Below are 22,337 nucleotides of genomic sequence, written 5' to 3' on the forward strand. Positions count from 1 at the left end.
GAGTAGCTGCTGGTAAATTTGGTAAATTGAAACTGCCTGCCAGTGGTACTACACTGCACAAGTATCCAGAAAGGCTATGCAGGAAACACACAAAACCAACTGAAAGCCCCTATTCAGCGGCAGAACAGTGTGGGCAGAGATTAACTCCACGGACATGAATCACAAACAAACCATAGGGCTCCTGTTAGCACCGGCTATGCGAGCCATTCCAGGAACGCCTGGGGATGAACTTTCAGCATAGCAGGCTTGGCTCAGTTTAGCCACACAATCGTTTTTTATCACCATGTTTGCTAATTTTATTACCCCAAATTGCCATAGATGGGCCCCAGCCAACGTGCACATGGGGCAGCCCCTCAGACTGAAACTCAGCTGCAGCCGAGACCTGAGCAACTCGCCCTCACGCTGGTTGGATGGCTGCCTCCAGCTTCAAGGGGGCAATGCAGTTCAGCAGCCAATGCCCAGCAAGCACCACGCTAAACGGAGCTGGGCAGGGCAGTGTTGCCAACTCTGGTAATTTTATCATGATTTTATGATTTTATCATACCTAAACTTAATTTCCCCAATACTAATTTCTCCCTACTGTTACTCACACCTTCTTGTCAACCGTCTTCTAATGGGCCACTCTCTTACCACTTCGAAAGTTATTTTTCCTCCCTTGGTATCCTGCTGTTAATTGATTTATCTCATTAGACTGACCTCACACTTGGTAAAGCAACCCCCATCCTTTCATGTATTTATACCTGCTCCTGTATTTTCACTCCATGCATCTGATGAAGTGGGTTCTAACCCACGAAAGCTTATGCCCAAATAAATTGGTTAGTCTGCAAGGTGCCACAAGGACTCCTCGTTATTTTCATCGTGAGTCTGGTGATCTTCGATGTTTGCCTTGCAGCCTCAGTTCCTGCAGTCACGTGTCTCAAGGCTTCGTTTTTTTTTTAAATGTAAGATTCTTTCCAGGCCTGGTCATTGCAGAGAAAAAACTTGAACCCGTGACCCAGGTGCAGCCTAAAATCTCTAAAACCAGAGCGCAAACAAAATGAACCCCAAAAGTTCTAATTTTTTTTATTATTATTTTTTTTAAAAATCTCTTGATTTTTTAAGCCACGCTTGTGCCTTTTGAGGTGTGTTGTGGTGGCGGAGTGCTGTCCTGGTGCAGCGGTGCCCAAATCACTGTTAAGAGGGCCCAGCAGAGTTGGGATCTGTGTTCCCTATATTTTGGGTGGCGCAGGGACAGGTGATGGATGAATCTGTGTGTGTGCAGCTCCCACTAAGGCCCTGCTAGGGCCCTTTCTACTAATGCAGTAACCCCAGAGCTATTGGTCCGTCTGTCACAGGCCCTTGGCCTCCCCCCCACCAACTCCTCAGTGAGACATTCCCACACTGGGCTCCCCCTTTCCGGAGTGGTACATTCCCACACCTGTCACCTCACGCTGGCACCTCCGCGCTCCGTTCCCCATCACGGTGCTACAATGGTATATTCCATTTCCCAATCCGTCGGCCCCGCGGTGGGCGCGCCGTTGGTCTGCTCCGCGATTGCGCAGTGGCGCTGCCCGGGGGCTCTCAGCTGGGTGAGTGTTTACAGCTGCCCGCCGGAGCCCGAGGGCTGAGGAGAGCCGGGCCGGTGGGGGAGGGGGGTGAGGAACCGCTGCCCCGGCGCCCAGGTAGAGCCCCTCCCCCACCCCGCCTGCTCCGCCGGCCTGAAGCGGCCGCTCTCGTTGGACCGAGCGCTGCAGGCCCCCAACCGCCCTGGCCTCACGGGGGCCCCTCCCCCCCTCAGGCCCCGGGTGGGGGAGGGGAGGCCGGAGCCCCCAGCCCCTTGCTGGGGGAGGGAGCGGGATGGAGACCCCCCCGATACTCGGCGGTTCCCTCTCAGTGGGGCAGGCCCCCAGAGGCCTCAGTAATGGTGGAGCCACCCCTCCCCCCCCCCAGCGCCCTCTAATGACACGGCCCTGCGCACCTCGCCAACGACCCTATAATGATACGGGGGGGAGGGCTGCTGGGGTTCCCTGCACAATGTGGGAGGCCCCCCAGGATAACCTGGCAACCCCCCCTGCTCCCCCCCCCCCCCATATAGTGTCTCTTCAGTGCTGAGTCTGGCTGCTGAGTTGATCTCTGCTTATTTAAATTGCAATCCTGAGCTGTGGAGCAGGGACACAGGGCTGTGAGTACGAGGGAGGGCGATGCACAGCAGTATTTATTACACACACACACACACACCAGTGACCCGCATGGGGTCTTGTAGTGGAAGTAACAATGGGGGTGCAGAGTGAGTGTTTTGGGGAGGGTTGTGGGAGGATCCGTGAGAGGGGCGTAACTCAGTCTGACTTTAGCTACTTTTATTATTCATTGCAAAGCGTGCTGTGGAGTCTGTGGCAGTTGTCAAAAAAGCTGAGTTTACCTCTCTCGTGTTTCTTTGTGAGCTTACTAACAGTGCATTTAACTCTATTTGCTTTGTAATAAATCATTAAAATATCATTGTTTGTTCCTGGAATATGAACGTAGCTTCTCACATTGTAAGCTCTTCTTTTTCTCAGAAGAGGTGAGCATGGCACCATATAAATAGCGAGTGGCGTAACCATTCCTGGAGTGTACACAACTCAGTAACTACGCTGTTCTGATAGTGATCATAATTGTGGCATGCACACTCCAGAGTAACGGCCAGACCTGTAACACTGTGATCTGTAGAGAAGTCTGTACTCTGCACAAGAACTGCAAACGAGTGCAACTAAAGTATTAAAAGATGCGGGGGGGAGTACCTTTGATTATAGCTATCAGTTTAGGAAAACAAATGTGTAATTATTGGAAAAGAGAAGTTTCAATGGGGTATGTTTTAAAATTCTGCATATAAAGCAGATGCTTTCCATAAAATGAAGACCAGTCTGTGCTTACAGAAATAACCGTTTCAAAGTCTCATTGACACTACCAGTATAACTTAGAGGACCCTGTTACAACTTGGTTGTCCGCTGTCTGGGTTACAAAATGACTGTTGCTTGTAGTGTGGATGAGAACCGTTGATGTCCCTACAACTAGGCTAAAGCCTGGTCAGAGGACAACAATGTCTTATGTCAAGTTTCAGAGTAGCAGCCGTGTTAGTCTGTATTTGCAAAAAGAAAAGGAGTACTTGTGGCACCTTAGAGACTAACAAATTTATTTGAGCATAAGCTTTCGTGAGCTACAGCTCAGAATTGAGCTGTAGCTCACGAAAGCTTACTCTCAAATAAATTTGTTAGTCTCTAAGGTGCCACAAGTACTCCTTTTCTTTATGTCTTATGTGAGACTTGTGATTTCATGATGGTTTTTAGTGTATACTGGACCGTAAAGCGACGGTTGTGGTGCTTGTGTGCACAGGAAGGAAAAACGAAGTTTGTTTAACCTTGTCAGGGAGCCACAGCAGAGCCCTGGTAGGGCCAAAACCATACTTCACAATTGTATTTAAACATGGAGATTTTAATAGTGTGAAGAGGATCTGAATGGAGGGAAGGAGATAAACATACTCAAGAAAATAGTGTGCACAAACAAACATCAAGAAAAACAAGGTCTTAAGGGATGGAAGGAATTTTCTACATTTAGTAATTAATCTGTGAAGAATACTACCCAAAGGCACCAACCAAACTATAATCAAGCAATCACAAGAAATTGATAGGTATTTAAGAAAAAAACAAAATTGCAGGATAAGACCAGCTGATGTACATATTCTAGATTCTGGGCACTCTCACTAGCAATATAGTGTAATGGTGTTTGTTTTTTTTAAACTGATGAAAAAGGGATGGTGGACAATACTTATTACCTGCCAATGGGGGAAAATATCCAAGACACTATTAATGGATTACTATACTTGGAGGCATACATTTATTAAACAGACTAAAGGTCCTTCCTAAGAACTTGATGGAGGTTCATCATGCCTCGTCTGTTCGCAGACAGACAGGACGGTACGCTCTGAGAATACATATGTTGAGATTTTCTTGCTGCAATTTCTTCTTTATTTCTTTTGAAACTGGTAAAGTATATAAATTTTCTCTTGCTGAATGTATAGAACAATTTAGCTGTGGGCAGATCTACTGAATCTAGAAAACAACACTAAAGCTACTGCTTCTGCAGTTATTGTTAGCACAGCATAGCAAAGCACTGCAAATAAAAATTCACATTGTACTTTCTGGAATGGAACTTTTTAGTGGGTGGGAAACAACTAGATTAATTTGGAATTATAAATGAAGTGCTTTCCCTCTGTAACTCATTCTTTAAAAGATGAAGATGTACTTTATGAACTGTGTCTCCTAAATAGAGAGTAAGTGGTTTGCTTTCTTTTCCCAGAATGAATTGTGAGTCTGTAAAAATGACATCAGCAGTGTCATTATTTTGTAAGGGCTGGATGGGGTTGAAATAGTTTCTGAGGGGGATGATCTTACTTAACTCTTAGAAGAGACCATGAGAAATTGCACTCACTTCTGAGGAAATTTCTTTCCAACAGTTGCTCTCTATTCTATTGCATTCTCCACTGAAGGTGATGCTTGGAGCTGCAGAAGCTTGAGCCACAGGAAAGTATGTATTCTATTGAGGAGGTGGTGGATACATTTAAAAAAAAAAAAAAAAAAAAAAAAGATAATCAAGGGGCACAGGCAGAAGTGGAGGAAAAAAAAATGTATGTCCTTGGATTTAGAATCCTGTTATGTTTTCTTTCACCCTTCACTGCAGGCAATTTGGGAGGCTCCCTGTTTCTTTTTTCTGCCTGTTTCTTTTGAAGTCTATTAATCCCCTTCTGGTGTTCTTGCAAACAGAGTCTGGATGTTCCTTGAATTTTGGCAAACACAGGCCATGTTTTTATGACTTATTTTTTATTATTATTGCTTGGACTCCATAGTGGAAAAGGGACAATGAATAAGAATGGAGTGGAGTGCCCCAAGGGTCGGTCCTGGGGCCGGTTTTGTTCAATATCTTCATTAATGATCTGGAGGATGGTGTGGATCGCACCCTCAGCAAGTTAGCAGATGACACTAACCTGGGAGGAGAGGTAGATATGCTGGAGGGTAGGGATAGGATACAGAGGGACCTAGACAAATTAGAGGATTGAGCCAAAAGAAATCTGATGAGGTTCAACAAGGACAAGTGCAGAGTCCTGCACTTAGGACAGAAGAATCCCGTGCACCGCTACAAACTAGGGACCGAATGGCTAGGCAGCAGTTCTGCAGAAAAGGACCTAGGGGTTACAGTGGACGAGAAGCTGGATATGGGTCAACAGTGTGCCCTTGTTGCCAAGAAGGCCAATGGCACTTTGGGCTGTATAAGTTGGGGCATTGCCAGCAGATCGAGGGAGGTGATCGTTCCCCTCTATTCAACATTGGTGAGGCCTCATCTGGAGTACTGTGTCCAGTTTTGGGCCCCACACTACAAGAAGGATGTGAAAAAATTGGAAAACGTCCGGCGGAGGGCAACAAAAATGATTAGGGGACTGGAACACATGACTTATGAGGAGAGGCTGAGGGAAGTGGGATTGTTTAGTCTGCGGAAGAGAAGAATGAGGGGGGATTTGATAGCTGCTTTCAACTACCTGAAAGGGGGTTCCAAAGAGGATGGCTCTAGACTGTTCTCAGTGGTAGCAGATGACAGAACAAGGAGTAATGGTCTCAAGTTGCAGTGGGGAAGGTTTAGGTTGGATATTAGGAAAAACTTTTTCACTAGGAGGGTGGTGAAACACTGGAATGCGTTACCTAGGGAAGTGGTGGAATCTCCTTCCTTCGAAGTTTTTAAGGTCAGGCTTGACAAAGCCCTGGCTGGGATGATTTAGTTGGGGATTGGTCCTGCTTTGAGCAGGGGGTTGGACTAGATGACCTCCTGCGGTCCCTTTCAACCCTGATATTCTATGAATGGGAACCAGAATCTATAATCTTATTTAGCAGTTCAAGATTGGTGCACTGGAGGAGAATATTATACAACTAAAAATGTGAATATTATGACCTTCCTACCCCCTCCCCAAAACATGTATGTAATTCTGAAACTCCAGGTACATGATTTTGTTTTTAATATTTTAAGTCAGCTTTTGAGTATATGTTCTGTTCTAGTGTTTTTACATTGATATCTTTGCAAAGAAGTTGTCTTATTGTTATGACTTTAAGTTGTTTTATGTTTAACAGCCTTAGCGCTTATAATGATGTTACATGTCTTCTGTTGCTCATCTTCCCCCACCCCAATTGAGTTTTAGAACTTGCTAAAAATTGTTGAAGAAGATGGGAGGTGCAGTGAGTGCAGGAGAAGATAATGATGAATTAATTGATAACCTGAAAGAAGCGCAGTATATCCGGACAGAGCTGGTGGAGCAGGCATTCCGTGCCATTGATCGAGCAGACTACTATCTTGATGATTTTAAGGACAATGCTTACAAAGACCTGGCGTGGAAACATGGAAATTTTCATCTCTCTGCACCGTGCATTTACTCAGAGGTGATGGAAGCTTTGGATCTACAGCCGGGACTGTCATTCTTGAATCTGGGCAGTGGCACCGGTTACCTGAGTTCTATGGTCGGACTCATCTTGGGTAAATAACTTTGTCATGTTAATTATTGATTAAATTATCATCTGTTTTCATGATCGTAGGAAATATTCCTCGCTTTAATTTCAAGATTTTAAATTCGGTCTAAGTGCAGATAAAGAATATGTTAATCAGATTTGGCCAATTAAGCAGGATTCAGGGGAACCTAGTGATGACTCAGAACAGACACTGATGCAGTGCACAGCTGATTGTCATGGCCTCCTACTGGCATGAGTCTAGGCTTGCTGGGCCCTCACTTGAGGGAAAGATCAAGATGTCAGGAGTGGAGAGAGACGAGTTTGTGTGGGATGGTGATTGAGTTTGACCAGGGAGAGCCCTGAATCTTTAGATCTATGACCCATTTATTCTTAATCCCCTGCAACCAGCCTGAAATACATTTAAAAGATCTAATTGTGATTTATTCCAGTGTAAGATCAGTACCTGGTATCTAGTTCTAGTTACTTCCCGAGTGCAAGCAAGGAGATGCTTCAAAATACAATTTAGCAAATAGTCTTATGTCTTAATATAAGAACAGTGGTGGTGGTTGCCCACAGTTAGCAACTTTCCTTTTCCCTTACCTTCCTCCAGACAAACACACAGGAGTAAATGTGTAAGTAGAATAGCTCTTCCAGGATGTAAAAGCGTGGCTGATCATACAGAGTTAAATATATGAAAATGCAGGAAATCACCCCTCAATCTCATGGTGGTAATAATCACTCTGTGTGGAGAAGTGTCAAAATAAATTTCAAACTGCGTTGATCCTAGTGAAATGCAAAGTCAGTGTTTACACACTGCTTCTGACTTCCAGTACAGCTGCTAATAGCAGGAGGGTCCCCATTACCCTCCTGCCTGTGGGTCAGAAATTTTAATTGTTTAAATGTTTGTCATCAGAGCTGAGACTTAGTCCCACTTCTAGTGAGCGGACATGAAGCTGGAACTTGTTTATTGGTTTGTAACAAGCTTTGACAAAACTAATTAGAATATGAACACTTATAACTTTAGGTGCCTTTGAACTATTTCTCCCTTAAAATGAGCAAGCCTGTCTCATATCAAAATAATAGAGGGGTTTGTGTAGCCCTAGTTATAATGTAAATATGGCTATTGTCTTCAGTGCTTAATAACAGGACTCTTAAACTGTGCATAACTGTAATTCTGCAACAATTTCCTTTCAGATATTTGAAGGCAAATTGCCATATTATGTATTTTTCTTTGTTATACTTGATCATGTTATGTAAAGTCACATGGTATAACTGCACTGAACTTGTTATGACATTAAACAAGGATTCGGTTTATCAAAATATGTAGGGACTGTTCTGTTTCTAATTCAGAGGAGTCAGTCTTCAAAACAAAAGTAATCAATCAAAGATTAATTCCCTAAACTGTTAGAATCTTCTGAAAGCTATGGTACTTCCTCTTTTGTCCTCTGGTAGAATTTAGACTCTCAGCACTTCAGAAGAACCAGAATATTGCTAATCAATATTGCCTTTGTAGTAACTTCTGGAATGCAAATGTGTTATAAGCCCTGTTCAGATTCCTGTAATGTTCAAGTTCTTTCAGGTGTAACAGAGAATAATAAATCTTACTCGTGGCATACTAAGTAAGTGTCTTTCCCTTGTTTTTATGGAACTCAGCTGCACTCTTAGTATTACTCTAATATATTAAAGTTACAGTTCAAAGGGATGTTTCCAACTTATTAACCATGTTTAGTTTGAAATTTTTTACCTATTTGTTACTAGTAACATCTAAGATTATTATAACTGAAAAGTAAAACATAAACATCTTTTTAATTTTGTGGGAATTGTTGCATTTGGCAACACATCTTGTGGTGTTTTTAAGCCAACCCGCTTTCCCTTGTTGAAAAGACCCTTATAAATATGCTAATACGAGCAGAAAAATCCTTCTAAAACATTTTAAAAGACTTTATTTAAAAAAAAAAAAAAGTTCAGGATGTATCTTTTAAGGGTTGTTCTGTCAGAAGCTTGAACTTTTATATATTGCTCAATTAAAAATAATTCAAGCACTGTTCCTGTAATAGTAGTGAGTCTGATTTCTAGAGCTAGCTAAAATTACCATGTGAACTGTAACTCTTGCCAATTTTTGATTTTTGGTCACTTCCCATAGCAATAATCTTTAGTGATTTACAGTGGATTCTTTGTGTTCTATAGCAGTGGTACATCTGAAACATCAGCATTCCTGCCTCACCATTTTCTGTGTAAGTAGGAGCACCCTGGTCACAAAAGGTTGCTGTACATCAAGGCATTAGCCATCGCTAGTAGTAAATGGTCCTGCACTTCTAAGTGCAGACCTCAAAACAAACATTTTAAATTGTAGAAACATTCTTAAGAAGTAGTTTATCTGAAACACATTGAGAAAGTAACAAGGATCAGTTGTGCTTAGCTTTATCCAGTTGCCCTTAAAACCATTTTCTTTGAACTCTTTAAACTTGCAGGTCCTTTTGGTGTTAACCATGGTGTGGAGCTTCACTCTGATGTTATAGAGTATGCAAAGCAGAAATTGGACTTCTTCATCAGAACAAGTGACAGCTTTGACAAGTAAGAGTAGAGAACACCTGTAGCATCCTACTTCATGATTTTGAATTTAATAATTACTACTACAAAACTACTAGCTGTTTGGGTAGCTCTCCCTATTCCCACACAAGAACGGCAGATTTAAGGGTGATTTTAGGACACTAGCTCCTTAGGCTTGCTGAGCTGCAGTGTGTGACGACGTTCTAAGCTGATGGGTATGTGGGAGGAGAGATGTTAAGAAATTTTTGCTATGTTGTTGTACTCTTAGCTGTTCTAATGCCACACCAGTTGAAAGAAGCCAAAATTGAGTATTAGCAATAAGATTTAATTACAGCCAATATATTTGAGGCTGCAAATGGTGATGGTCATCTATCTAAAAAATTATATTTGTAACCTCTCAGCCTGAATCCCACCAAAGAGTGTAAAGTAATTTCCATGCTGCTTTAATAGAGTTTTATTGGAAGAAAAACTTTATTGGTTAAAATGTGAAACTATTTTTACGATGACTAAAGCAAGATGCCTATAACCAGAAGTTACCTTAGCAATACGAGTTGTAGCTGTCATATTTTTGGATTTATTTTGCAATTTGTTTGTGGGAAGTGCTTCTGATCACCTGGAACTGTCACAATGCTAGAATGAATAAAATGGGTACAGCAGTCTTTAAACAAGAAGAGCTGAACTGCAGCCACTTCACCAGTCACTACACTGAGACGCTGATGGTTAAGTAGGGAAGAGGTAACCCCCCCTTAGCATGCAGTCTTTTGTTGTAAGCAGAGAGGTAAGAGTACCTGTGAATAGGCAACCAGTCCCCTTCATTACTAAAATAAATAAGCCTATCGTTATTGTTCTCGTGCCATCTCACTTTACAGAAATGCAATAACTGTAGCTAAATGGCAAAGACCAACGTAAGTAGAAAGTTTCATATCTAGAGACCTGTTTGAAAAAAATCAGTGACACTGCAGTGCAAGTACAAAAGGAGTGGTGGGGGCTACAGTATTAAAGATGAGATCCTTGCCCATCTGTGGTGTATAGAAACTGGTATATCTCATTTAAACTATATCAAAAAGAATAGGTGGTCTAGTGTCTCATCAAAATCTTTTTAATAAAACTCTCCTAATAGCCAAGTCTCTGTACAAACTACTGATGAGTTGATAACAGTGCAGCAATTATGTTGGCAAACAAATTGGCCAATAATTCATTGTTTGTAAAATGCTTTGGGATACCTGGAGTAAGAAAAATAGTATAGAAAACTACATTGCTCTACAGCTGACCAATTTGTACTTCAGAGATTAATACGGTCATAGATAAGAAGAAAGTCTTCGTTTTTTAAATGTTTTTGAGTATAAATACAGGTATGTGAAAAGGGGAAAATAGCTGCTAGGATATATGGCATAAACACAGGTAAGGACTATTAGCCAGTTGTTACAAACATATCATGTTGCTGCACTTCTTGAAGTCTTTTGCTTTTGTAATACTAATACCATATTTTAGTAGGCTGCCTCTTTCCAAGAGCCTCAGGTGGTATGTGGATATCTTGGTACAACTGTATATTTTAATCGCAGTTAACTCACGCAAATAACTCAAAAAAATTAATAGCGATTAAAAAAAATTAACCATGATTAATCGCCATTTTAATTGCACTGTTAAACAATAGAATACCATTGAAATGTATTAAATATTTTTGGATGTTTTTCTACATTTTCAAATATATTGATTTCAATTACAACACAGTATCCAAAATAGACAATGCTCACTTTATATTGGTTTAGATTACAAATATTTGCACTATAAAAGTGGCAAACAAAAGAAATAGTATTTTTTCAGTTCCTCATACAAGTACTCTAGTGCAATCTCTTTATCGTGAAAGTGCAATTTACAAATGTAGATTTTTTTTTTGTTACGTAACTGCACTCCATAACAAAACAATGTAAACTTTAGAGCCTATAAGTCCACTCAGTCCTACTTCTTGTTCAGCCAATCGCTAAGACAGACAAGTTTGTTTACATTTACGGGAGATGATGCTGCCTGCTTCTTGGTTACAATGTCACCTGAAAGTGAGAACAGGCGTTCTCATGGCACTTTTGTAGCCAGCATTGCAAGGTCTTTACATGCCAGATATGCTAAACATTCATATGCCCCTTCATGCTTCAGCCACTGATTCCAGAGGACATGCTTCCGTGCTGATTATGCTCGTTAAAAAAAAAATGCATTAATTAAATTTGTGACTGAACTCCTTGGGGGAGAATTGTATGTCCTCTACTCTGTTTTACCCGCATTCTGCCATATATTTCATGTTGTAGCAGTCTCGGATGATGACCCAGCACATGTTCATTTTAAGAACACTTTCACTGCACATTTGACAAAACGCAAAGAGGGTACCAGTGTGAGATTTCTAAAGATAGCTATACCATGTGACCCACGGTTTAAGAATCTGAAGTGCCTTCCAAAATCTGAGAAGGACGCAGTGTACAGCATGCTTTCAGAAGTCTTAAAAGAGCAACAGTCTGATGCGGAAACTACAGAACCCGAACCACCAAAAAGGAAAATCCGTCTTCTGCTGTTGGCACTGACTGACTCGGATGATAAAAATAAACATGCGTCGGTCCACACTACTTTGGATGGTTATCGAGCGGAACCATCATCAGCATGGGCGCATGTCCTCTGGAATGGTGGTTGAAGCATGAAGGGACGTCTGAATCTTTAGTGCATCTGGCACATAAATATCTTGTGACGCCGACTACAACAGTGCCATGCGAACGCCTGTTCTCACTTTCAGGTGATATTGTAAACAAGAAGTGGGCAGCATTGACTCCTGCAAATGTAAACAAACTTGTTTGAGCGATTGGCTGAACAAGAAATAGGACTGAGTGGACTTGTAGGCTCTAAAGTTTTATGTTTTGTTTTTGAATGCAGTTATTTTTTTGTACATAATTCTACATTTGTAAGTTAAACTTTCATGATAAAGAGATTGCACTACTATACTTAGGTGAATTGAAAAATACTGTTTCTTTTGTTTTTTACAGTGCAAATATTTGTAATCAAAAGTAAATATAAATGAGCACTGTACCCTTTGTGTTCTGTGTTGTAAGTGAAATCAATATATTTGAAAACTATTTAAATAAATGGTATCCTATTATTGTTTAACAGTGCGATTAATCGTGATTAATTTTTTAAATCATTTGACAGTTCTAATATTTTACCATTATTGCTGCATCAAATTTAGGGATTATTATAGTCTTCGTGAATTCTGGCTATTCTGCAAAAACAGAAATTAGCATAAAATTGTTTCTTTTCTCTTTAAATTATATCAGAAGTACTGTATTGCATAAATTTTTGTCTAAACTATGAATTCGTGGTGTAATCCTGGCTCAATTGAAATTGATGATAAAATTCCCATTGACTTCAATGGAGGCAGCATCTCACTCTTCGTGTTGAAAACCATTTAGCAGTTTATGGGAAAGGTTATGGAAAACTAAGCCAAAGACATTCTGGTTCAGTCTTAAAAGGGCTTAGAGTTCAAATTGTACTTGTAATATTTATGCAAAGATATTGTAACTGGGCCCACAAATTGGGTAATTGTATGACAAATCCCCAATCCTGATAATTTGTGTAAGCAGTTATTCAGTGTATGTGTTCAGATTATGTACCTAAGATCTTTGGAAAATCTCATGTATGAGTAATTTCAGAATCACTCTAGTCTGGAGGGCCTCAAATTGTGGCCCTTTGTGGTAGTCTGTAGAATGAAACTTTTTGAGATCCAGGAAATTGGGGCTTGGGAGGGGAAATGGCCAATGAAATTTCTTTTCTTATCAAGTATGTAGTGTTATAATTGGACTTCTTCTTTTTCAGATTTGAATTCTGTGAGCCCTCCTTTGTTACTGGCAATTGTTTAGAGATCTCTCCAGATTCTACTCAGTATGACCGTGTTTACTGTGGTGCTGGGGTACAGAAAGAACATGAGGACTACATGAAGAGTCTGCTGAAAGTTGGGGGAATTCTCGTCATGCCACTCGAGGAAAAGGTTGAGTGCCTCTTAAACTAGGATTTGATTTCTTTATTCTTATTTAGCCTATAGGTGCAGTTCACTACCTTCCTTATAGGTAACTATTCGGCATATCAGCTCTTACACTAAGTGTTTACTAGGAATAAAGAGAGCAATTTCCAGAAACTGAACTATACGTGTCTTAATTATGTTGCAAAGTATGCATACTTCTACCAGACCCTCTTCAGGTGTTTTGTATTTAACTTTTTAGTGAATTGTGAGAGGTACTCCCAAGTTAGTTTAACGCTTCATTTTTGTACTTCTTCAAGAATGCTTCAGTCAAAATTTGTTGAAGTGAGGTACCATACCACACTTTGCTTTCCAGTGGTAAATTAGACAGTCCATAAAAAGTTTTTCATAGTAAGTACGTGGAAAGGGAAGATAGTGGTGCAGGGTTCGGTTGAGTTGTAGCTATGTGAATCTTACATCTCTTGATATCTTTCATTTGAGGCTAGGAGAGGGAGAAAATACTGAATTAATAATTTGATTTCAAATTAGCTTGAATTTCTGATTGTAAACTACTTCATAAATAGACTTGCAAGTATATAGTGCAGTGTCTTGTTATATTTATTGCAACCAGAAAATAATTTTTAAATTATAAGTCAAGAATACTTACTGCTTGATCATTTCTTTAAGTGTTTAAGAGTCAACTTCACAAACTGTCCTCTAAAGAGGCATCCAAAATACCGACATTCATGAGTGCCAGTGAGCACTTTGTCCCCACAAATTGGGTAATTTCTGTGTATATGAAAGTACAAATACACATAACTTGTATATATAAATATTACAGATATTAGGAAAGTCCTTTTGAAAATTTGAACCAAGGAGGTAAAGATTAGCTAAAACTTTCCTTCACTATTAAAGAAACAAAAAAATTTTCTGCAAGAACAAATCTGGGTTTAGTTGGGTTTTTTGGAATTTCTTTTTCTACTTATCCCATACATTGTTGAAGTGTTCTCCAGCAGGAAATTTCGTTCAGGCTTCCAGATACAGCCAGTGAGAATTGGGCAAGAAAAAGTAGCAGCTTACTTTGCCAAACAGGAAGCATTCAAAATAGTTGCAAGTCATAGGTTAAATAAACAGCAGAGTCCAACAGCCTTTAGCAAAAACTGCAACTGATATAAAAAGAGCTTTCTAGGCCTACCCTCTTTATATTGTGGAAAACTAGCAAGACAGTTATTAGACTACTGTTTCCTTATCAGTGTGCTTCAGCCTTCTGTGTGGCAGCAACACTCTATGGACTCTACTTTTCCTAGGATTGTGGTGCTGTTATTTACTGGCCCAACAGGCCGGATACCAATTTTTCTAATGGTCTGCCATTTTTAATGGTATGCCACAGGTCACGGTTGATTTCAAAATCTGAATAACCATGCCCGAGCTTTCTAAACAAATATATCTTCATAATTCTGGCGTCTCTTGCAAGTAAAGATTTATTGTTTCAAGGAACTGCTTGGTTTAGGATTGGAAGTGACATATGGAGCCTTTCATCTCAAAGTACAGTAGTTAGTTTCGGTCAGCAGCTCACAGAAATTATTACCATTCAGAGGCTCTTAGGTCACCTACAATATGTAAAATTAATTGGTGATCCCATTCACACAGCAAAACCCACCAATATTATTTGCAATAACTTTCTCTCAGCCAAGGAATGAATGTCTATTGAAGATTGAATTACTCTCGGAACTCTGAGGCAGCCCCTATAGTTCAGAATGGGGAGAAACTGGGAGGGCAGTGTGATGAAATCTGGTATTGCCACTGCACATGTTCTGTGTTTAGACAACTTCGTCCATTAGGGCTGTAAATCTGGTTCTCTTCATGAATTCTATATTCACTCTTTAAAGAAAGAATTATGATGAACCTGTGTATTACTTGGCTTTTCACCTTGTCACCACTAATTCTCTGTATTTCAAACACTTTGCCTGAAATCCAAAAGGCAAACAGTAGATTGTTCATTCTCGGCATAAAAAATTAACTATAGATAACTGATTTCTACTGTTTACATAGTAGACAGCACTTTCTCTCTTTGATGCAGCTGACGAAGATAACACGCACTGGTCCTGCTGCCTGGGAAACCAAGAAGATCCTTGCTGTTTCTTTTGCTCCTCTGATTCAACCTATTCATGCAGATTCAGGGAAATCGAGACTTGTTCACTTGCGTAAGTATAAATGTTTATAGATATACTTGCTCTTCTTTCTGCGGTCCCTTTGGCTGTTAGTTTCACCTTGATCCAAGCATGATACTCATACACAGCGGAAGTACAGCTTCCTTCTTTTGGAGAAAACTACTCAAGATGTTTCATTCCTTTGACAGTTGTCCAGTTTTGTCCATCCTATGCTGCATACAGGTTTCCAGTATTTGAAGAGGTGTGGTATTAGGAAAGCAAGTTGAAAAAACAAATCCAGAAATGTTAGTGTCTGCTCTGTGAAATTGAAAGTGCGTATCTTTGTATTTTAAAATAATCTGCCTGCATTTTCAGTTTCCTGTTTGTCAGACTGTACTGGCTTGCCCATGTGGATCCATACATGGATTCTTATAGTATTAAGGGAATATATTACAAAGTGAAAAATGCACACAGCATTTGTTTCAGTTGTGACATTTTATCAATTTATATCAATACCATGGCTATGCACAGTTTCCTTCAAACATGATACCCTTCCGGAGGGGAGTTGCATTATTTTTATTTGTATTGCAGGTAGTGCCCAGTGATCCCAATCTAGATTGAGGCTCCATTGTGCAAGGTCCTGTACAAACACATAAGAACACAGGGTCCCTGCCCTCAAGAAATTACTACTTAATCTGTTTTTATTCTTCTTTGGTATCTGTTTATCACACTGTACAGAGCATATTAACTGTCCATCTGAGTATACCTTGCATATTGTGTCCTCTATGAGGAAGCCTGCAAGTATTTCGGACTTTATTTTTCCCCTTCTTTGCTTAGAAGAATGTCTGTAAGTGTTTGTAATCCAAACAGAGTTTTCAATTTAATTTGATGCTTCTCAGTGCAGGGATAGATGTATGCAAATACAGGTTTTATTTATATTACGTGAGAGACATGGAATTGTGCAGTAGTGTTGACTGTTGCGCACCTTGGATTGGCTGAATAGTGCTGCACAAAAGCATGTAGACTCCTCTAAACCAGTGGTTCTCAACATTTCCGGACTACTATACCCCTTTCAGGAGTCTGATTTGTCTTGTGTACCCCCAAGTTTCACCTCACTTAAAAATTACTTGCTTACAAGAGCAGACCTAAAAATACATTTTTAACCATATCATTATAAAATCAATTGGAATATAAACATTGTACTTACATTACAGTGTGTAGGCTATAGATCAGTATAAACAAGTTATTGTCTGTATGAAATTTTAGTTTGTACTGACTTCGCTAGTGCTTTTTATGTAGGCTGTTGTAAAACTAGGCAAATATCTAGATGAGTTGATGTAGTCCTGGAAGACACCTGTATACCACCAGGGCTACACATACTCCTGGTTTGAGAACTGCTGCTCTAAACCACTGAAGAGGGTGGGTATGTACCCTATATAATACACAGTCACATGCTTCTAACTCCTTCTATCCACAGATCTTGAAACAGGTTTCATATGCTAATGATGTTAGCCTATACCTTTTGAAGTAGATAAGTATTGATGAGGAAACTGACAAGTTAAGTGATTTGCCCAAAGTCTCAAAATTAAACAGCAGCAGAGCTGGGAGTGGAATCCAGATCTACTCATTCTGTTTTGCGCATTGAGGACTGTGTCCACACTACTGAGAAGTCCGGAAACAAACTCCTCCGCTTTATTGTACAGTTTGAATTGCAAAGTCTTAAGATTTAAAACCTAAAACACGGTTGCATAAAATAGTTCATTTGAGTATAAAATACCAAAATTCTATTTTAAATATTATATTTAATGTCTACTGATTTGTGTTTTGTGCACAGTGGGTTTGTGCGTTTGAACTTTTTCTCTCAACTCCTTCTCTCAGTGATCAGATTACAGGAGAAGTGCATAATACAACATGTTTTTTAGGGAAAAACATTAACTTTATCCGAGCTGACAGAGTTTGAAATAAAGTTGGGTTTTTTTTTTATAAACATAACAGGGAATTAAAATAGTTATCCTCACTCCATTTCAGACAACTTTTCAGCCTGTGCTGCCAGTTTTTTTGCTTCCATACCTGTTCATATTTTTGTTCTGTGTTATAGCACCAATAAGTGTCCGCAGCCTACAGGATCTGGCTCGCATTGCCATCCGAGGAACTATTAAAAGGATAATACATCAAGAAACAATGAGCAAAAATGGAAATGGTCTGAAAAACCCTCCAAGGTTTAAACGAAGACGTGTTCGCCGCCGTCGCATGGAAACCATTGTCTTCTTGGATAAAGAAGTCTTTGCCAGTCGTATCTCAAACCCCTCAGATGATAACAACAACTGTGAGGAGATTGAGGAGGAGAGGAGAGAAGAGGAGGAAAAGGGTATCTCTGAACTGAAGCCAGACCCCCCTGTAAACTTTCTGAGAGAGAAGGTCTTGAGTCTGCCTTTGCCTGATCCCCTGAAATATTACCTGCTTTATTACAGAGAAAAATAAGTATCTTGTTCATAGAAAGCAGAAAGGTAGACATAAAAATAAAATACTTCTTAGGGCTTGACAAATGTGTACCACTTGCTTGCCTGTTAACATGACCACACATGGCAGTAGGCTGGCTAGCTGGGGAATGTGGCTGCTGTATTCTTAAACATCATAGCTTTTTTTAAGTTTCCTCTCCTTCTTGGTTGTATGCTATAGTTTTATCCTGCAGCAGTGTTCCCTTTTAAAAAGCAAGCTGATGAAGTGCTCAGTTGCTTAGAGAGAGAAGGATATCATTCCCTGAAAACTAACTACACAGAGATGTCTATTGAAATCTCTTGGCTGCACTTTCACCAAATTGCAGTTTTAAATATTCTTAGGCAGTGCTCTAAAGACTTCATTGTCCATGCTGTCCTACTAACTTTGACACAAATGGAGTACACATTTAGTTTCATTTTTAAACAGAGATACTGGTAAAAATCTGACCTGGTAAACCTTGTTTGTTCCAGTAATCTGCAAAAACACACAAACGTACGAAATCAGACTTTGATAGTACTTTGAGGTATCCAGGTTTTGAACACTGAAGCAAAGCACTGGCCACCTTTCAATTGGTGGGTCTCAGGTTAGCTATGAACCTTACATTTTTTTAAATTTTGGGGGGAGAGGAATGTTTGGCAGGGAGTTGGTGTTTCCTTCACAGAAAACAGCTTGTTTTGTAAAATCCAGTCTGAGGTGAGATGCAAGCTACGTAAGGTTTTAAAAAAAATAAATAAGGAGAGCAAATTTAACTTAGAGTTGCTAAACTGATCAGCTGACTTTCAAAGATTGCTAGGGTGATCAGGTTTGTGGCTGTTTCCTCTGGCACCACTTATAAAGTAATTCAGAAAAAATGGGTGGGAAAAGGACAAACCTAGCAAGGGGTTAATCTAAGACTGGCGCTGATAGTGCAATCAACAGACCTGATATGAGTTAATGTGTGACTGCTGTGCTGGACATAGTGTAAGGCAGGTAGTCTCAGGCATTCCTAGCCTGAACTAAAGGAAGTAGCCAGTGTCCTGGGAAATGAACCAAACTTTGTTTCTCAGAGGTTACACAGGGAAGTGGAAACAGTCTAGGAAGCCAAAGTGAGTGGTTATGCTACTGACACATAATGCTTAAGTGCCCTGTTTGGGGCTATGCTGTAGCAAGGAGACTGCAATGCTGTTCACGTATACCTTGTCCTTGTAGATGAGCAGGAACTAGATTTACAGCCTTACTAGTTCATTTAATTTTTGTTAGTTTCTTTAAGTAGCTTGTGTAGAAAGACTTCATAACCTGCAATTTCATGGAATATAAATTCTAATCTTTATTCTCAAGTCTTCCTGTAATGATGGTAGGAGGAGATTTATATTCATGTGTTGAGGGGAAGATTGCTTGATTATTTTGGCCTGTTTGAAAAATCTGTGTACAATATTGGGGGCTAGAAGGAAACAATTGAGGCTGCATTGATTTGGATCACTCAAAGGCTAACTAAATAATAACCCTATCAGTAGATAATCCAGCTATGTTAGAAGGGTATTTCCTCATCAGTTGCAGTTGGTGGGCTTGATCTTGATCTCATTTGTATGGTCTCCTTAACTTGCTAAGAGGAGTGAATGAAGTTTGTCTTGCCAAAATACATTAACCTGGACTTCGTTACATGGTACTGAATCACACAATTTGCATTGACTGAGTTGTGTGTTTTAAATCTTGTGCAACGTTTTGAAAATGTAGGAATTAGTCTAAAATGTCTAAGCAATGCTTTTATGCTCACTCCCTTTTTAAAAGTCTCCAAATACCCACTCTGTACTTGTGACAACTAACGTCTTTTTCTATAAAATACAATGTATGGATGACCAATAAAATCCCTATGAACTGCATTTTTTGTGACCTCCGAGGATATTATTTTTAACTGTTAAACATTCGTGTTCCATGTTTGTAATTGATATATGCCTTTCTCTCCAGCGGCATGACAATTCCTCACCCTTCGAGCAGCCTCTTTATTTGGGCTACTAAGTCCCCCTCCTATTTATTAATTGCAGGCCTTTCTACAGATACCGTTTAGAAGTCTCTTATTTTTAAAATGGTCAATAACAACTTGAAGTGGATATTTATATGAATAATCCTATTTGTTGCTTCTGTTACTTTATCTTTGCATTTGGCACTGTTTGATGTTTTTTCCTGTAACTATAAAAGATATTTTGTCAGATTTTCACCAGATTTGCCTTTTTTATTACATTTGCTAGATTTTGTAGGGCTCTTTAAGATACATAAAAAATATTTTTCCTGTGTATGCCTGAATACAGTAAGTAAATACACAAGCAGTTTGGGTTCTAGGTTGTCAGTGTCCCATTGTCACAATGAAAAACATGGTAGAAAGTCTATGTGTAATATAACTGTGAAATAGTGTAGTTTATAGCCTGTAAATAAAGGGGACTTGTAAATATGATTTTCCCTGTGCACAAGCACTTGCACTGTAGTTTAGTACAGTAGATTTGTGTGTTTACTAGATTAACTGTAGCATACTGTTTTTTGTATAGTCTATAAATTTTATGGAAATATTACCTGCTTTTCTGATGACTATTTTTGTTTTCCAGATAGTCAGCATTTTAAATGTCATGTGACTTCTTTGTAGATTTTGATAGAATAGTAAGTACATAAGGAAACAAGCTTCAAACTGTTGAAATCTTAAGTATGCAAGTTGAAAAATAAGTGTGTAAAGCAATTTTTATTGTCATTTCTAATCTCATGAGGCATGCAAAAATGTCAAGCAATTGAAAACAAATTTTATTAAAATGAGTGTTTCTATATCAATAAATGCAGTAATGACTTTTTAGCCTTGCTTCTGCATCATGTTGTGTTAAGAATACTTTTCAAAAATAGGTATTATCAAACCTGCAGGAAGAAATTTCTGTTCTTAGAAAAGACAATTCTTAATGCGAAGCAATTGTGTAGTTTACATTGATTTCATCTTAACTTGGAACATCATCTTCCAAAAGCAGCCCAATTGGTGATGCGCAAACCAGTAGCTAACGGAATAGTGGAAGATATGGTTGGCAGTTAGGAGGGACATGGAATTGGTATTGGTTTAATAGTACAGCAATATATACTGGCAAGCCAGTTCCCTTAGCGAGATCTTTAAAATGTGAACTTAATGGTTACCATTCAGGGCTTCTGTCTCATTCATACTGTGAAAACTCCTTTTCAGCTTCAGCTGAAATTGAAAACTAATCTTAATGCAGCAAGAAGAGTCAACTGCAAGTATTCTTCATTAGCAATAGCTATATCTATTGACCCTTATCCTGCAATATGGTGATGTATAGATTTTCATCTTCATATCTTCTGGGTTAGTCCAGACAAGTGTGTGTGTGAGTGTGTGTGGGTGTGGGTAACATATCCTTCTCCGAATCAAAACAGTAGGGTAATATGTAAATATACAACTAATCCCTTCCATTTCCATCCACTGCTTCCTAGAAAAGCTCTTGATACTTTGAGAAGGGATGAATGTGCCACGTTCCACCTAAGGAGACCAATGTAATTATTATTTGTGTCACTGAATTAATTCAGAAAGAAAGGGTCCTGTTTTAAAAGACTGTCATTAACAGGTAGGAAGAGTTTTTGATAAGCACCTGTTGGTTACAAGTAACTGATATTTGCCATTTAGCCTACTGAATGTATATTAACTTTAAAACTTGCTATCAATAGGAGTGTTTTTATGGTAGTTGCATTTAAAATATATCCCAAATCTACATTTGACTAGAGCCCATGAGAAATATTTCAAAAGGCATTGGAGGGAATCTTTTAACAACTTGCATGTGCTTTAACTCTGCTTCTTCACTATGAAACATTGTCATCCAGGTAAAAAATGCATGCTATCACAGCTCCCTGGAAAGTGTCAGACTCCACCAAGATGTTCTTAGTAAGGTGGAATTTTTGTTCCCGTATGTTGAGTGAAAGTGTCTCTGGCTTAAAAACGCTCTTCTTTTTCTTTTTCAAAATTGTAGCGCTATGTCATTGGATGACAATTGAATATCTATTTGTGGATATTTATCTATACACACTGTCTCAAAGCTGTTCCTTTTTGTGGTGTCTCATGTTACAAAACAACAAGTACAGTATTTCATAATGTCCCGTGGAGTAAGTGTATATTGTCTGAATTCAGAGTAGAGCTTCATGAACAATGTTTTATGTTATAGTTTGTTGCTCTGCCATTGTATCTGTTCTGGTCTCTGTGAGGCATTTGGGTGTGTATAACCATATACTGATTAGACTGAAGTTTTGTAAGTAACTTCCATAATTAAACCAGAAAAGCTATGTTCAAATATCTATAGAATCTACTTAACTTTCCAGGCTTCAAAGTTCATTGGTAATACCTGAAACTCCACTCAACCCAGAAAGATGCTCAGGAATGGAATGTATAGAGCTATACCATTCTCTTGTTATGTACCTGCAACTGCTGTTGATATTCATTTGAGTTGTGTTTGCTGCTCGAGGTAACCAATAGTATATAAAATCAACCAATGTCTTGGGAATCTGATAATACTCAGGCTCAGCTGGGCTAAGGTCAGAATGTTTCAGGCTTACCCATTGATTTTTGATTTCCGTTGAGACCTTGAGGCAGACCCTTAATATCATTTGAACATACTTCTTGTGGTTTAATTTCTTGTC

At 39.3% G+C, this 22,337-nt stretch overlaps 1 protein-coding gene across 5 annotated transcripts; it reads left to right on the forward strand.

The window, feature by feature from the left end:
• The first annotated feature begins 1,481 nt into the window (after nt 1-1,481).
• On the forward strand, nt 1,482-19,549 carry PCMTD2 (protein-L-isoaspartate (D-aspartate) O-methyltransferase domain containing 2). Of its 5 annotated transcripts, none has more exons than XM_077832387.1 (6): nt 1,482-1,568; nt 6,197-6,528; nt 8,972-9,074; nt 12,900-13,071; nt 15,122-15,245; nt 17,290-19,549. In XM_077832387.1, the coding sequence occupies exons 2-6, from the start codon at nt 6,222-6,224 to the stop codon at nt 17,670-17,672; spliced, it is 1,089 nt and encodes a 362-aa protein (XP_077688513.1). In that variant the 5' UTR covers nt 1,482-1,568; nt 6,197-6,221; the 3' UTR covers nt 17,673-19,549. The 5 variants fall into 5 exon arrangements, with proteins under 5 accessions (XP_077688513.1, XP_077688514.1, XP_077688512.1 ...); XM_077832388.1 differs by having other exon boundaries at nt 1,550-1,568; nt 6,191-6,528; XM_077832386.1 differs by lacking the exon at nt 1,482-1,568 and adding an exon at nt 1,573-1,661.
• Nucleotides 19,550-22,337: the final 2,788 nt, after the last annotated feature.

This window comes from Eretmochelys imbricata, chromosome 13 (assembly GCF_965152235.1).
Source record: "Eretmochelys imbricata isolate rEreImb1 chromosome 13, rEreImb1.hap1, whole genome shotgun sequence".
NCBI lineage: Eukaryota > Metazoa > Chordata > Testudines > Cheloniidae > Eretmochelys > Eretmochelys imbricata.